Genomic DNA, 15,906 nt, shown 5'->3' on the forward strand with positions numbered 1-15,906 from the left:
TGTGAGCACCACGAGGGAGTGATAATGGATGGAGCCAGCTCTGCACAGGGATCAGCACAGCAGGAATCATCACAATTCCACAAAGCAGGACTTCTTCAGCCTCTCCTCTGTACTTACTGGTGGGCATTGTGCAAGTTTATCAGCTGCCACCAACTGCACGTTCAAGTGTTTGCTTTGTGACTTCCCTCTGGACTTGATCAGTCGCTGCAAAACCTGACAGGAGGAAAGGGCAAAAGGTGAGTTTAAGGATCATTTATCTCCCTAAAGCTCAGCCTGACATCCCCCTGAGGGATTACCAAACTCTCCATAAAATACTGCCCTTGAATATCCCAAATCCTTGTGATAACCCCTCTGAGGAATGGGTACATTTCCCTCTGGATCATGTTTGAGCCCTTGAAAAATTTCATTTGCATTTTTGCTTTATCCTACTTTAAGTCCTAAGTTATTTTTGACAATAGAGAAGCGTGAAAATTATATTTATACAGAATTTTCTGGGTTGCTGGATGGACTGTAGCATACCAGCAGTACATTATGTCATTTTTTCCCCTTTTCAGGTGCAGATTCCACACTGCCCATTCCCACCCTGCCATCCAGGTTCCTCCTGGATTTTAAGGTGAGGAATTACCTTTGGAGAGGACACCTTCACATGGACAATAATTGGTGCTAGAGATGTCTTGATAAGCTGTGCAGGGTGATTTATAGTGTCTGCATCCAGGACAACCAGCTGTAAGGACCTGGCCAGCTCGAAGATTCTTTCAATCTCACTCTGCACTTCAGCTGGGAAGGAAAACAAAGCAGGTGAAACCACTGAATCCCAGAGCACTGGGATAAAAATATCCTCACCCTCTTACTGTCACAGGCTCCACATGTGAATTGATGGCACTGCCATTAAATAATCTGTTACCTGTAGCTCTAGTGCAAGCAGCCACTCAGGATGGCAGGGATTTGGAATTTGGGTTGTTTTTTTTTCTACCAAACCCAACTCCTCTTAGTTCCTGGGATGGTGCCCCAGAGAGCAGGGTGTTGGAATGCACGTGATGCACACAAATTTCCACCCTTGTGCAAGAAAGAATCACACAATCACAGAACCATTAAGGTTGGAAAAGACCTCCAAAATCATGGAGTCCAAATAAAAATTCCTCAGGCCACTGTTCCCCAGCAGTCCTGACACTGAGGAGAGGGGCAGGACCCCAAGTCTCACAGCAAGACAGCAAAATTCAGCTGTAACTGCTCAACATTAAACACAAAACTGGTCCCAGGGTCAGGAATGACATTTCCTTGGCTGGACAAGTGAAAGCTCTTTGGCTCCTTGTGATGTGGAATTAAAAGCACAGGGCTGGGAAGGAGGAGGAGCTGTGAGGCCAACTCAGGATTATGCAGTAAAATGCTGTAGACACATTTAAATCTGTAGAACTGATGTGATCTTGGGAAAGGCTGGAGCTGAGCCAGGGCAGGGAGGGTCAGGTTGGATTTCAGGGCAAGGTTCTTCCCCCAGAGGTGCCCCAGGGAATGAGCACACTCCCAAGGCTGCCAGGGATGCCCAGGGTGGGATTTTGGGGTGTCTGTGCAGGGCCAGGAGAGGGATCCATGACCCTTGTGGGTCCCTTCCAGCTGAGATTCCACAATCAGGAAGGCTGGAAGCGTGTCCCTTGCCTCCTGAGTGTAACCACAGCCTGAATTCCAGCTGTGGCACTGCCTTACCTAGGCTGGACCTGGTGTTGGAGCGCTCGATGATCGCCCTCTTGCTGGGGTTATTGAGCACAGACCTCTTGGCCAGGGAGATGTCAGCTGTCACTCTGGTTATGGATATCCTGGGAGCAGAGCACAGCACACACAGACACACCAGTGGCATCTCCAGCCACAGCCCATTCCAAAGGGCAAACACAATCAAACATGTTTCCAGACAAGTTATGGCATCACTAAAGAACAACTGGAGAGAAGTGCTGGGTACCTGGGAAGTATTTCCTATTCCCTGAGCTCTGGGATGGAGTTCCTGCTATTCTCCTTAGTGCATTAATTAACTTTTCTCCTCCCAGCTCACCCATCTCCTGCATGAATTTCCACAGTGCCATAAATGCTGTGAGTTCTGTGAGGTTTGGGGCACTCAACAAGGGAGCTGCAGTGTACCAGCACTTCCCCTTCCCTCAGAGTTACACCAGGAGTAAACCTGGAGTAAACAGCTGCCAGGGAGCTGTGCCAGGGGCTGGGATGAGCAGGAGAAAAGGAAGTGGAGCTGCCTGAACTCAACTTTAACTTCACTGCACCTCTTTAACTTAAGGCAGGTGATTTATTGACTTCATCTGTCAGTGAGTTAGAATGACACAAAGTGTTACAAAGCAAAGACCACACAATCCTTCCATATAAAATCCATTTAGGGGGCTTGGACTGAGCCAAGGAGCCAGGAAAAAATGGAAAGAAATCAAGCTGGGAATGAGCAGCAGCTTTTGCACATAACCTAAGATTTATGCAGCTCTAAGTGACGTTTTTCAGCTGCAGGGTTAAAAAGAAGTGCAGTTATTTTTCTGCATAATACATAAATAAATGCATTGCCAGAAAATACAGTAGAGGCCAAAAGTAAAAATGAGTTTAAAATAGAAATGAATGGATTGTGGGGTCTCTGGCTCACTGGCCAGCAGGGGAGGTTGCAGTTGCAAAGGAAGGAGCTGGCAAAGCCAAGGGAATTCAGAGGCAGGGAAGCAGTCAGGTCTTGCTGAAGCCTTTGGAAAGGCTCTTCCTTGGACACTCAGCCCCTTTCTTGGTAACGTGGACCTCTCCCAAAACTGCACAAGAGATGGAAAGAAGGAAAGAAAGAAAGAAAAAAGAAAAGGGAGGGAGGATAAAGACCACAAAGCCATAGAAGTTGGCAGAAGGAGCAAGAAGCAGCTTTTTCCTGAGTTCCTCAGAGCTAAAATCAATGGTCTCAGGCTGCTGGTGGCACTGAGCTCTCCACTGCTGAAATTTCATACTCCCACCTGATCCAGCTGCCAATGGAATTAGGATTTCCAGAAAATCACTTGAGCTGAGCAGCTCAGAACAGGCCAGGAGAGGAGATGCTTTGCACAGAAGTTGATCATTAAATGTTCTCTCTGAGCTGTTTAGGGATCAGTTCAGCACTGCCACCTCCTCTCTCCTAAAATCCACAAATCCTGCTCCAGCTCTTCTACAGAACATCATTTCTCCTGCCCTGGTGCCCGTGCTTTGGGTATTCCAAACCTGACTTAGTGTTTTGTATCACCAGAACAGCTTCTTTTCCCAGCTGGAATATCCTGAGCTAACTGGGAAGGGCAGAACATCCCAAAGATGCAGCAGACACCTGCAGGGACTGAGGTGATGCCATGGACCAAACCAGTGCTCCTAGCAAGGAAATCCAAATTATCCTCTCCAGCTCACCAGGAAATGCTCCAGGTGAAGATAAGCTTTCCTTACAATTCCTTTTCTGTGTTTTATTTCTCAGCATTTCCTTCTTCCAACCACCCTTTTTTCAGTACTTTTACCTGCTTAAGGCAGTCAAAATAAAATCTTATATAAGGAATATTTTAGAGCTGATTTTTCTTAGGTATTGGGAAGACACTGAGATGGAATTCTTGTTTTAGTTAAGAAATCCTAGCCCAGCCATGGCAGAAATGCAGACATGTGCACCCCTACTAACACATGAGCTGTGTCCCACTCTTCAGTAGTGACACAAAGCCAGAAAATCAGCTTTGACCATGCAGCAAACCCTCTGGCATTAAAAAAAAATAAAGTAATTCACTGAAATGTTAGTAACACACGGGCAAAGCAGCATGAGAAGGACAGAGTTTCTCACCTCCCATCAAACCTGTGCTTCAGGAAGTCAAAGAGAGCTTTCTGCATCATGTCTGTCACCTTGGCAGAGGGGAGAAGATTGAGCAGGGGATGGACAGGGAGAGAAAGAAGCCAAAAGGAAGGAAAGAGGTGAGTAGAAGGCAGGGATACAGCCCACAATCAACACCCCTGATGGGCAGAGCCCATCCCAGTGCCACGCTCCTGCCACAGCGCTCAGGAATAAATCCATGGAAGCTTCCTGACCACTGCTCCAAGTGCAGGGCTGTCACTGTGTGTGCTCCTGTCCTGAGCTGCACTGAGCATTCCTCACCCCCTGCCCCATCCAGCACCATTCCCAAAGCTTCACAGCACGGCACAACCACAGGGGATGTGTGTCAGACACACCTGGGGCTTTTCCTGCACAACCTTGTTAGAGAGGGCTCCAAGCTTCAGGGATGAGGTGACTGTTCTCAGAGAGGGATAGCAGCAAAAAAAAAGGGATCTTCCCACTGCTGGACACGGAGCACATCTGAGATGCTCAGCCCCGAGAGCTGTCATCTCTGCCATCTGATTTATTGAGCAGCTCCTTGTCCTTTCCAGGACAACTCAGGCTGACAATTATTATCTGCCAGGCCAGACAGCAGCTTCATCAAAGCCCCCAGGCCTCTCTGCCAGTTTATTTCTCTCCTTCCAACTGATTCCTTCAGCATTTAGCCAGAAAAAAAACAGGCAAAATAATTTCCCCCAAGTAAGAGGAATAGTTTTTGTTATTGAAATTAATATTGTGTGTTAGCATCTCCACACATTTGCATGTTCAAGGTTCAGTGCTGTTTTCTTTAAGAAAGAGACATGGTGGCAGATTTGAAGAGGTTTTTATGAGCAAACAACCTCTCTCTCCCCTCCAAACTCTAGAGGTAAATTGATCTGTGCTGCAGCACACGGGGAATTTACTCCTGTCAAAAAACTTCCCCATCAAATTAAAAGGCAGAGAGCAGAACATGAAGTGCCTGCTCTGCTGAGCTGCACCTTCAGTCACTCACAGAAAAACAATGCCAGAACACTGCATTATGCCAAGGCTCTCACCTCCCCTAAAGAACCATTCCAGTATGTTTAATATTATCTTATAAATTACTGACAACATTAATGAAGCTTAATGAAGTGTATCCTTGATTTTATGTTCATTTAGTTCCTGGTTCAGCACTTCCCAGATGGCTGAGCTCCCTAAACTGCCCTGCTAGAAGTCTTCAGCACGTGGTAAATGCTCACTTGAACCTCCAGCAGCCTAAAAAAGGCTGTCCTGGTTATCTGGGCATGTTTTCCTGCCCACTTCCACCTGGGGAATCTTTCAGGAAGGTTAAAGGTTTCTTTGAAAAAGATTTGAATTTATTAATAAAAAGGAGAACAACAAGGAAGCTCCTTCAAATGTTTTTCTAATTAAGTTCAAAGCAGGGGCTGGTTTGATGAACATTTTTCATGTGTAGAGCCCAGCTCGTTAATTTGATTGCTTGTAGCAGACACAAATTCTCTTTTTTACTTGATTTAATCAGGAACGAGTGCACTGGAAAGAATGGATTTGCACTGTGCTTAAAACAGTACAAGTCTGAAGTAACTCTTAGCTCTTACAGAACATTCAGGTAATTATTTCAGCTAAATCACTTGAAATTATCATAAACCAGTTGCACTGAGCCACACCTGGAATTACTGAGGATGATCAGAGATAAGAAAAGTTGAATTAATTGCAAACCCCTCAGTCCATACCTCATAGCCTTTGAGTGAGGGGCCCACCAACACCACAGGTCTCATTGATGGCACTACATCATAGGGGGGAATATGTTCTGTCTGGAGGGAAAAAACAACCCTTCAGATCACCAGGCAAACAACACCCACAGGGAAATCCTGGGAATTATCAATTAGAAGGGAATATGATGGAAACAAAAGCTTTACTTACCACTTTTTGTTTCTGTTTTGCTAGAAGACCAAATGAGAACTTGGTTAAAACACAGCCAGGCAACCAGAAATCCCTTTGCCAAAGCACTTTGATTTCTCCCTGTGCACCTCCCTCGGCTCAGGCCTGACCAAACTGGGAAATCTGTGCAGTAAACTGGGTGATCTGTGCATTAAACTCGGAAATCTATATATTAAAATGGGTGATCTGTGCATTAAACTGGGTATTCTGCACTAAACTGGACATTCTATGCATTAAACTGGGTGATGGGTACATTAAACTGGGTATTCTATGCATTAAACTGGGAATTCTGTCCATTAAACTGGGCATTCTGGGCAGCTGCCACTGTTCCCAGGTTATTTCCCAGCCCTCAGCAGCTCCTGCATGGTTGGAAATCGATGTCCTCCTCCCCTGGGCATGCCAACATTTTGCTGGAAAACACCTCAGTAACTCAGCAAAGGGGAAAAGCTGCACTTCTCATGCTGGGGTTTTTAACCAGAATTATTAGCAAGGGTTTCCTTAAATAAATCCTGGCTTACCTGTGGCTGTAGGTGTGGCTCGAAATGTGCCAGAAACCATCTCTCCAAGGCTTGAGGAAGAATTCCCACTGGATTTCCTACAGCAGCAGAAAGAGCCCCATGAACAGCAGGCACCCCAAAATGTGGGAGGTTTTGAGGAGGAATTGTCCCATGAGGAGTCACAAGATCATACAAACATAAATTAACTAATTAACAAAGCTAAAAATTAACTGTTTGATCATTATAATATGGAATTTTATCATCCAAATCCAGGAGCATCTCACTGAACTCAGTAATTTCTCTGAATATTGAGACCCACCCTGGCTGCCTCTGAAGTTGTGTCAAAAATTATAGAAGAAATTTGGATGCTGTTCAACCATTCTGAAAGCATTTCCCAGGTTTATCTCCCAGACCTTTTCCCAGGGGTTTCCAATCTCCAGGTCTGGCAGGGTGGAGACTCAAAAACCTCAGGCTGGAAGATGAAGAATAAAGGATGGGAAAGCTGATCTCACGAAGTTTGACAAGTCTGGTTTGGGGCAAAATGGAGAGACAAGAAAAAAAGGAAGGAGAAAAACCCCACAACCTAAGAAAAGCTGGGAAAAATCCAGGAGACTTTGAGCACCAAGTTTACCTAAGGCCACGGGCACACAGAACTCTCAGAAATTCCTGTCAGTATCCCTCACTGCTCTTTCCTACAGCCAAACACATTTTTTTTGTTTCTCATCACCAGCATCTCCCACTCCCACTCTCCTCAAATCCATCCTTCCACTGGGAATCCCAAATCCAACACTGCAAATTCCCTGCAATAAAGCAGCAGCAGGTGACCTTTGGAAATGTTGCCCTGCGTGAGGAAGGATTTGAAGCGATTTGCAAAGGTCAGGGCGCTCTCACCCTCCGTGGAAGCGGCCCCTCTTCTGCTCCTGCTGGATGCGGATGTTCTCCAGGCGCAGCGGGCTGGGGATGAAGCCGATCTCGCAGCCCTCCTTCACCAGCCTCCCTATCCACCAGTCGTTGTTGTATTTCTGCAACACAGGAAAGGTTCCTGGCTACTCCAGCTCAACGATTCCCTCCCTTTGTTATGCACACTCCTGGGTAACAAACCAGGCTCACCCCGGTGTGTGACACCAGAGCACCGAGGTCGTTTCCCCTCCTTCTGGCCCCTGCTGATTTAATTCCAGGGTTGATTTAATGAGCAGAACCCGTTTTTTGGAGCTGAGGCCACCGAACAACCTCCCAGCAGCAAACATAAAATAACACCTTCAGCTTCCCATCAAATACTGCTTGTCATATTTAATGGTCTAGACAAAAGATCACCACTTTCCCTTCCTCCTTTCCAGGTATCTGTAGGGATGTTATTAACAGGTTATGACAGATTAAGACAAATTCACCTTAAGGAGGAAACTTTAATATATACCTAAAGTATAGCATTTTATCATTGACCTTTAGTAACATATATTTTTCTGCTTTAGTCAGACTGTCCCTAATGATGGCAAGATGAAAAGCAGGATCCTGGTGGATACTGGAGTGGAAAAGGATTTGTTGTAGCTGCTGCCAGCAGAGCTTTTGAAGAAAAGTATCTGAAAAGCCTCTCCTCTGTTCTGCTTCATTAGGCAGCTCAGTGTTCAAAAGAAACATTGCTTTTCACAACTGGCTCTGGAGTCATTAAGAGCAGCACGAGTGAATGGGTTTTGTTTGCCTGCCTCGAGGAAAAAGCCATCACAGAGATCTCATCTTCAAGACCATCCCTGCTCCTGGCTCCATATTTGCAGGCACTTCAGTTCCTGCAGGAACACAGAAACGCTGTCAAAGGTGCAGCAGTGCATGGTGATGACTGAAACACAGAGATGCAGCACTGAAAAATAAATGGGTTTTTATCAACCCAGATATTTGAACACTAACCCAATCATAAATATCAACATATAATAAAAACTAAGAGAATGCAATCCTCATCCCTGAAAAACCTCTTTATCCTCTTTTATATATTTAGGCAAGAGGTTCCATTATTTTCTCATTCCAACTAAGTATTTATTCCTCCTGCTGTTCTGACCTTGATTCAGACAGTGGCAGGGAGCAAGCAAAGCTTAATTTGAAGGATGTTGAATTACAGAACTACTTCCAGTCTGTGAACTGGAGAAATCCTTCAGGATTCAACATCCTGCTGCTGGAAATCAGTGAACTGAGAGGTTGTGGAGTGCCCATCCCTGGAAGTGTCCAAGGCCAGGCTGGAGCGGGCTTGGAGCAGCCTGGGACAGTGGGAGGTGTCCCTGCCCAACCAAACCAGTCTGACTCTACAAAACCAATCCCTGCAACACCTGAGTTCCAAGGTGTTGGAACTCCTGCTCCATTTTGGCCCTGAAGGTACAGCCTGACCATGGGAATCTTTCTTCATGGACCTCAGAGCGAGGCCTCTAGACATGGGATCAGAATCTACCCCTTTGGGACAAAGGATGGAGGGATGGGACACAGGGAATGGCTCCCCCCTACCAGAGGGCAGGGAGAGATGGGATTCTGGGGAGGAATTCCTGGCTGGCGCAGGCACAGGGTGCCCAGAGCAGCTGTGGCTGCCCCTGGATCCCTGTCAGTGTCCAAGGCCAGGCTGGACAGGGCTTGGAGCAGCCTGGGATGGTGGAAATGTCCTGCCCATTTAAGGCCCCTTCCATCCCAAAGCAGTCTGGGTTATGCTGAGAGCATCTGAACACACAAATGCCAAGGCTGCAGTGAGGAACACAGGATTTATCTGCATTAGGTCATTCCCTCCCCTCTGTCACTCTGTGTGTGGGAGGATCCCATGGTTGCCATGCCCATGATTCCTTCTGCTCTGTCAGGAATTGTTGCCATTTCATCCTTTAAGCAAGCACACAATGTATAGTTTGGAGGAGACAGATGAGACATACAGGGCACATCCTCAAAATAGCAGCTCCTCACTCACTGCCTCTGCTCCATCCTGCCACAGGGTGACCTGGCTCTGTACCCAGCTCTGCAACATTCCAAAACCTGGAACCATTGTTCTGGTCCAGATCACTGGAAAACAAATCCTGCAAAGCCTTTTTGCAGCGTGGGGAACCGTTCCCCAAATCCTACTGAGTTCCAGCTCCGGGCAGGCTGAGCTGACAAACACCAGTAAACCAGATGGTTTACAGCTTAGTGATGGTGTGATCCCGGGTTTTTAGACCTTGGAAGACAACTCATGGAATGCCAAGGCATGGATTTGGGACACTTGTCTGGGAGAATGTACAGGGCAGCATGACAGGAGCTTGCAACTCAATCAGTGCCCTGACAATAAGGGTGGGCACGTCCAGGAAAACCAAGATTAAAAACTGGAAAAAAAGGGAATTTACTGCCTTTCTCTCTCAGGGAGGGGGGATGTGAAGCAATTCCCTGTTCCAGCACCAGAGGAGGGGCAGCAGCAGGTGTTTTCCTCCTGAATGTGCTCTGTCTAAGGGAGATCAGTGCTCGGGAGTGATGATGAACACGTGTTCAAAGAAAGACACAGATGAGCACTGAACACCCCAAAATAAACCCAAAATGCAGAGATGAAAAAGTGCTTTTGCAAGCTGCAAGCCTCTGTACCAATCCATAGCACAACAGGGGGTTATGCAAATGTGGAGGGCTCACTTCAGATAAAAAATTGCAGAAAATATGCTCAGCATGCAATAAAATGCAATTTTCTCTACCAAAGCCATACTCAGGGCTCATTTATTCCCATTTTTTTCCCTTATTTTTGCATCTGTCCTCTTCAGGATTTTCTTTGCTTACTGTATTACCCTAAGTGCTACTTCCTCTCTGGAAGGGAGCCTATCTGGGGTTTTTTTTGAAGACCTGGTGTGACCTGGTGCTGCTCCACGGAATCCCCTTCTCCTGCACCATCTCTGACCCATCACAAACTTGTTCTGACGGAAAGAATCTGAACCCACCACTTTAAAGGGCATTATTTCCTTCCTGTGTGATGAAATTCCAACATGTTGGTAACACCAAGTGCTCCAAAAGGGCAGGATAAGCACCCCAGGGTGCAGGAGCTCCACGAGGGATGAAGAACCACCTCATCCTCACTGTGCCCTCCTGCCCTCTCTCAGCACTCCTGCAAAAAAAAACAATCTGCAAAAAGATTCTCTTTTCCTTGGTTTTACCTCTTTAATGTGGAGGAAGTCCTTGGCATCGAAGGAGATGGCAGTGCTTGGGACAGGAACATCTTCATCCAGAGCCCCACAGTAACTCACGTTGGTCTTGACAGCAAATGCTACTGGTTTGGACTACAAACAGAAAAAAAAAAAACCACATCAAAAACACTGGGAACTTTTCATCCATAAAAATTCAGCCCTAATAATTTCCCCCAGGCCAGCAGAGTTCAGCTCCCTGGAGAATATCCCCATTTAGAGGAGAATATTTACACTAAACTTCCCAAACATCTTCTCTGCAGATACTTTGACTCAGTATTTCAAAAGAAAGAGTGAATTTTACCAGCAGGCAGAAGGCAACTGGCACATGACTCAGGGAAGAGAACACACCTTGGCCCTCTCAAGCTGGATGGCTGCTTGCTGCTCCCTTTCCTGGCGGATTGCTTCCCTGTCCTCTTCCAAAGAGACATCAGAGTCTGAGGGTCTGCTCGTGTATGAATCTGCTGAGCCCTGAAAGGAAATCCAGGTCACTAAGAAAACACAGGTAAGGAACAGAAACCCCCTCCTCCCACACTTTTATAATATTTTTTCTTTCTTTTTTCTTTTTCTTTTTTTTTTTTTGTTTGAGTGAATTTTCCAAAGACAAAAAATCTCCTTCACTTTCTTACTGACACAGTGAAATCCAGCTCAGCTGTGGGCACTGTCCAAAAGTCTTTATAATAGTCATATCCTGTTTGACAACCTCAGACTTGGGATTGTCAAGGGTTAGGTCACATCAAATATAATTAAGGAATTATAAAGCTTGGTTTGAATCATCCCTCCCCATGAATACACTCCATTGTGTAAGGGCTTTGTTCTCACTCACACAGAGCTTTGTTCTGGGCTTCCAGGGGAAAAAAAGTGGCAAAAATGACATTATTAAAGCTGCTCAATAGTTCCGTATCGATATGACACAAAACCAGCACATTCAGGCAGCAGCAGAGAGCAGCAGCCTGTGAGGAAGGAAAGGCGTTGCCACTGTTGGGATTTATTGCCATTTTTGGGATATTTTTCATTATCTGGCAACCCCTGAAGAGTGGAGTGGCTCCTCTCTTTGTAGAGACCAGAGGTGACTCCAGCACCCCACACACCTGATCTTCGTGTGTGGGGCCAGTGGAAAAACAGGGCTTTAACCTTGCAAAACAGGGAATGTTTACTCCTGATCAATCTGTGGCTCCGTGTGTTCCAACAAAGCAAATCTACAGCATCTTAACATTATTATTATTATCCTTTTTCCTTACACGGATTTATATCCTGCAGTACAGGCACTGTCAGTATTCTTACTGTCCAAGGAAAGTCACATATTCTTAAATACTGCTGTGAATACATGGCCATTGCTGTGGATCCCTGTCCACTGCTGTGGATCCATGGCCATCCCTGTGGATCCATGGCCATCCCTGTGGATCCTTGGCCATCCCTGTGGATCCATGGCCATCCCTGTGGATCCATGGCCATCCCTGTGGAACCATGGCCATCCATGTGGATCCATGTGAAATCCATATCCATCAGAAGACTTCTGGCTAAGAACCACGAATGAGCCTGTGCTCTTTCCTTGCTCCATACTCAGATCAGATTTCCTCCAGGCCACAAATGGGATTTGCCAACAGGAACTTCAACCTCAGCCATGATTTTAAACACACCAGAAGATTCCCTCCAGGACATCCCACACTCAGGGAGAGCTGGGAAGGGCTGGGAAGACACAGGAGTTCAGGGTCCTGAGCTGGAACAAGTGGAGCATCCCCAGGCTGAACAGTGGTGTTAGGTGCTGGCAGCAGCTCAGCTTTTCCCAGCTGGGAAGCTGCACATCCTGCTCTTCCTTCTGCTTCCTTCGGGATGTAGCAGAGACCAGGGAACTCTGCAGCCACAGCGCCTGGCCAGGCCTCACACAGACACCTCTGACAGCCTGAGCGCCCTTTCCATGGGGAAATTCCTGCTGCTGTCCCCCCTGAGCTGCCCTGGCCCAGCCTGAGGCCGTTCCCTCTCCTCCTGTCCCTGTTCCCTGCCAGCACAGCCCGACCCCCCTGCCTGTCCCCTCCTGCCAGGGAATTCCAGAGAGGGAAAAGATCCCTCGGGATCCTCCTTTGCTCCAGCCTCAGCCCCTTCCCAGCTCCCTCAGGAATTCTCCAGCCCCTTCCCAGCTCCCTCAGGAATTCTCCAGCCCCTTCCCAGCTCCCTCAGGAATTCTCCAGCCCCTCAATGTCCCTCCTGTCCCAGAGCTGTCCCCAGCATGGGAGGTGCCCCAGCAGTGCCAGCTCAGGGACCGGCTCAGCTCTTGCCTACCTGGGCACCCCTGGGCCACTGCTGGTTATTTATTCATATATATACATATTATTTTCTGTAGCTCAGTGAGGGAACTGGACAGGAGCAGAGCCCATACTGGTTTTTACTGGTGTGTGTTTGAACAGTGGCTTATTTACTGCTGTCAGAAGCAGCCTCAGGCAGAGCAGCTGACGCTGCCAGGCCACCCCCGGCTGCTCTGCCAGGCTGAGCAGTGCCTGTGTGCCAAGTGAGAGGGATTGGTACAATCACATCCGCATGATCCCGGCTCTCCCAAGTTGTTCCAAACAGAGAGTGGCTTATCTGGAAGATGCAGCCCCAGGACTGTGACTCACATGGTACTGAGCTGCAGCATCACATTGAAAACCAGGCACCGTTCTGCAAATAGCAGCAAGAGGGGCAGAAAAGGAGCCAAACTTGTATTGAATTTTGGGTGCTGTTTGAAATGTTTGATTGAAGATCAGAATTATTGCCAGAAATATTGTGGGATATTGACAGAATATTGCCCAACAATCCAACACAAACACTGTCTGCTCAGCACCAAGTGCAGCAAGTTCTGCTCTGACAGCTCCTACTTGCTGAAACTGCAATAGGCAATGAGAGGGGAAAAAAAAAAAAAGCCATTTCCCATCTTTTTTTGTAGACCAAGGGGTTCCTAAAGGAAGAATTTCTTAGTGGAAATTGTGGTCAGACACTGGAAAGGGCTACCCAGGGAATGGTGGAGTCTCCATCCCCAGAGGTGTCCAGGGAAGGACTGGACGTGGCACTCAGTGCTCTGGGCTGGTGACAAGGGGAGGGTTTGGGCACAGCCTGGACTCGATCTTGGAGGGCTTTTCCAACATTGGTGATTCTGGGATTCTATAAAAAGACCCTGTAACTGCTTTATTTTCACATTGCTTAGAGCAGCAGCCAGGTCACTTGGGGATATCACCTGTGCCCACAGTTTTACACATAATATTTGAGGACCAATTATCAATCCCAACCTTATCTAACCCAAATCCCATGACCCTATGGGAGACAGAGAAACTTTGTCAAGTGGGGATTTAATGAGTTCAAGTGACACCAGATTTGGCAATTTGAAAGAAACAGGCTTTTCTGGATAATTACATTATTCAAGGCAATGAAAGACTCAGTGCTTACTTCGCAGCCTTTACACTTTGGGTTCCTGTGAATCCATTTTTTTGTGCAATTTATTAATTATTTTCTCCCTCTCTCATCAACTAATGTAATTCAGCTTAGCAAAAAAACATGGAGGGTTTGAAACAATCCCAAAAACACCAGGGAGAAGGGTAAAGCAGAAAGAGCAGTGGGTCTGTTTATTTTTATTCTCCTGCTCACTGACTGGTCTTACACATGAGGCTGATGGACAGGGTGGGAGTATTTTAGGGAGGAAGAGGTGACATGAATCCTCTTCCTGGACACTACAACATCCAGCCTTTGTGCTCACTGAAGGAATAATCAACCTTTAGCTGTTACAGCTAAAAAATAAAGACTTACTGAGCTTGCAAATAATTTTTCCCCAAGCGCCATAAATCCACAGCTCCGGACTGCTGTCCCTCCATCCCTAAGGAATGCTCTGTCACACTGCTCATGCAATTAAAGCAGCGATCCATTAGCAGCTCCGATCAGCCAGATGACAGGCAGCCTCTCCTGAAAAGATTTAGGGTGCTGTGGGGTCTATCCCAAGCTGGAGAGCCTTTGGGAAAACATCCCTGCTCACCAAGAGCTCCTGCCTTCTCCATGAGGCCAGCCTCACTGCAGGAGGATGCATTCCTGCATCCTGGGATGTGCAGGCACGCAGGGAGAGCGGTGCAGGGAGAGCTCTGTGCTCAGACACTCTCCTGTGCTCAGCTGGGAAATGAGAGATGTCAGTGCAGGAGCACAGAGCTCACTCTGCACCCACGGCGCTGGCAGGTCACACAGCGCTCCTCCAGGCAGCCAATTCTTGGGAATGCTGGGGTTGGAATAACATCCGAGCTGGGGACAGCATGGAATGGAAAAAAAAAACAGGGGAAAAAAACCCTCCTGTCCCACCCTCTTCTCCTGTGCTCCTCTTCTTCCCCAGCACCAATCCCACCTGGCACCTCCAACATTTTTGAATAGTCAAGGCATTCTCATCCTGCAAAACACAGGAAGCCAAAATTCCTCAAGATCCTGTCCTGATGCCGAACTCAGAGATTACCCAGCAGACCAAACAGCTCAACCAGAGGTCACTTCAATGCTTTTAAATTGGCCAGGAGCTCAACTAAAATATTTTAGCAGACATGGGATCATGGAATCCCAGACTGGTTTGGGTTGAAGGGACTTCACAGCTCATCTCGTTCCAGGCCAAGACACCTTCCACAAGCCCAGGTTGCTCCAAGCCCCGTCCAAGCTGGCCTTGGGCACTTCCAGGGATCCAGATGCAGCCACAGCTTTCCTGGGAAACCTGTGCCAGAGCCTCATCCCCTTCCCAGAAAACAATCTTTTCCAATATCCCACCCATCCCTGCCCTCTGGCACTGGGAGCCATTCCCTGGCTCCTGTCCCTCCATCCCTTGTCCCCAGTCCCTCTCCAGCTCTCCTGGAGCCCCTTCAGGCCCTGCAAGGGGCTCTGAGGTCCCTCCAGAGCCTTCTCTTCCTCAGGCTGAGCACGCTCAGCTCTCCCAGCCCTTTCACTGGCAGGAAGCTTCATCAGCCCATCCTCCCTTTCCCCCAAGGGAAATTCATCCCAAACTGGAGCCTGGACTGGAAAAAAGCCCAAGTGTCCTCAGCCCTCTGCAAGTTCCCAGGGGAATCGAGGCCACATCCCTCCCTGACGAGTTCCCAGAGACCTGACAGAGCTCCTGACACAGCACAAGGAGAACAAACAGGCACAGGGATGGCTGCAGGGCCATATGCTGCCATATGCCACCGATGTTCCAGAAATCACTTCAAAAACCCCACAAAACTCACAGGAAGTTATTCCTTGGGGAAGCAGCTCACTCCAAGCCCCAACACAAAGATCTCCCTGGTCCAGGTGCACAAGAGCAGGTTTAACTCACAGGTTACTACTGGAAGTATGTCATGGAGATGGGGGTCACAGAAAATAAGAATTAACTCATTTTTACATGAAAACAAGAACAGAAGTTGAGAATTTAAGAAACCTCCACGTTTTAAATACCAGTGGCCACCACAGTTGCTGCTCATCTCATCCCAGCACTCAGGGTGGGCAGCTAAATTTAATTACTGGGCAGGTGATGTAATTAATT

General features: G+C 47.4%; 1 protein-coding gene across 5 annotated transcripts in view; it reads right to left on the reverse strand.

Moving 5' to 3' along the window:
- The window catches only part of CACNB4 (calcium voltage-gated channel auxiliary subunit beta 4), a 77,406-nt gene that overhangs the window by 13,252 nt on the left and 48,248 nt on the right, over window positions 1-15,906 (reverse strand). For all 5 annotated transcript variants that reach the window (XM_086897988.1, XM_086897989.1, XM_086897991.1 and 2 more), the window contains 10 exons: window positions 10,752-10,871; window positions 10,374-10,496; window positions 7,138-7,268; window positions 6,268-6,344; window positions 5,732-5,751; window positions 5,542-5,622; window positions 3,806-3,864; window positions 1,702-1,811; window positions 626-777; window positions 118-213 (listed from right to left, as the gene is read on the reverse strand). In XM_086897988.1, coding sequence (XP_086754114.1) covers window positions 118-213; window positions 626-777; window positions 1,702-1,811; window positions 3,806-3,864; window positions 5,542-5,622; window positions 5,732-5,751; window positions 6,268-6,344; window positions 7,138-7,268; window positions 10,374-10,496; window positions 10,752-10,871 — 969 coding nt within the window. The remainder of the gene's footprint in view (window positions 1-117; window positions 214-625; window positions 778-1,701; window positions 1,812-3,805; window positions 3,865-5,541; window positions 5,623-5,731; window positions 5,752-6,267; window positions 6,345-7,137; window positions 7,269-10,373; window positions 10,497-10,751; window positions 10,872-15,906) is intronic.

This window comes from Cyanistes caeruleus, chromosome 7 (genome assembly GCF_971803275.1).
Source record: "Cyanistes caeruleus chromosome 7, bCyaCae1.hap1.1, whole genome shotgun sequence".
In the NCBI taxonomy this organism is placed as follows: Eukaryota; Metazoa; Chordata; class Aves; order Passeriformes; family Paridae; genus Cyanistes; species Cyanistes caeruleus.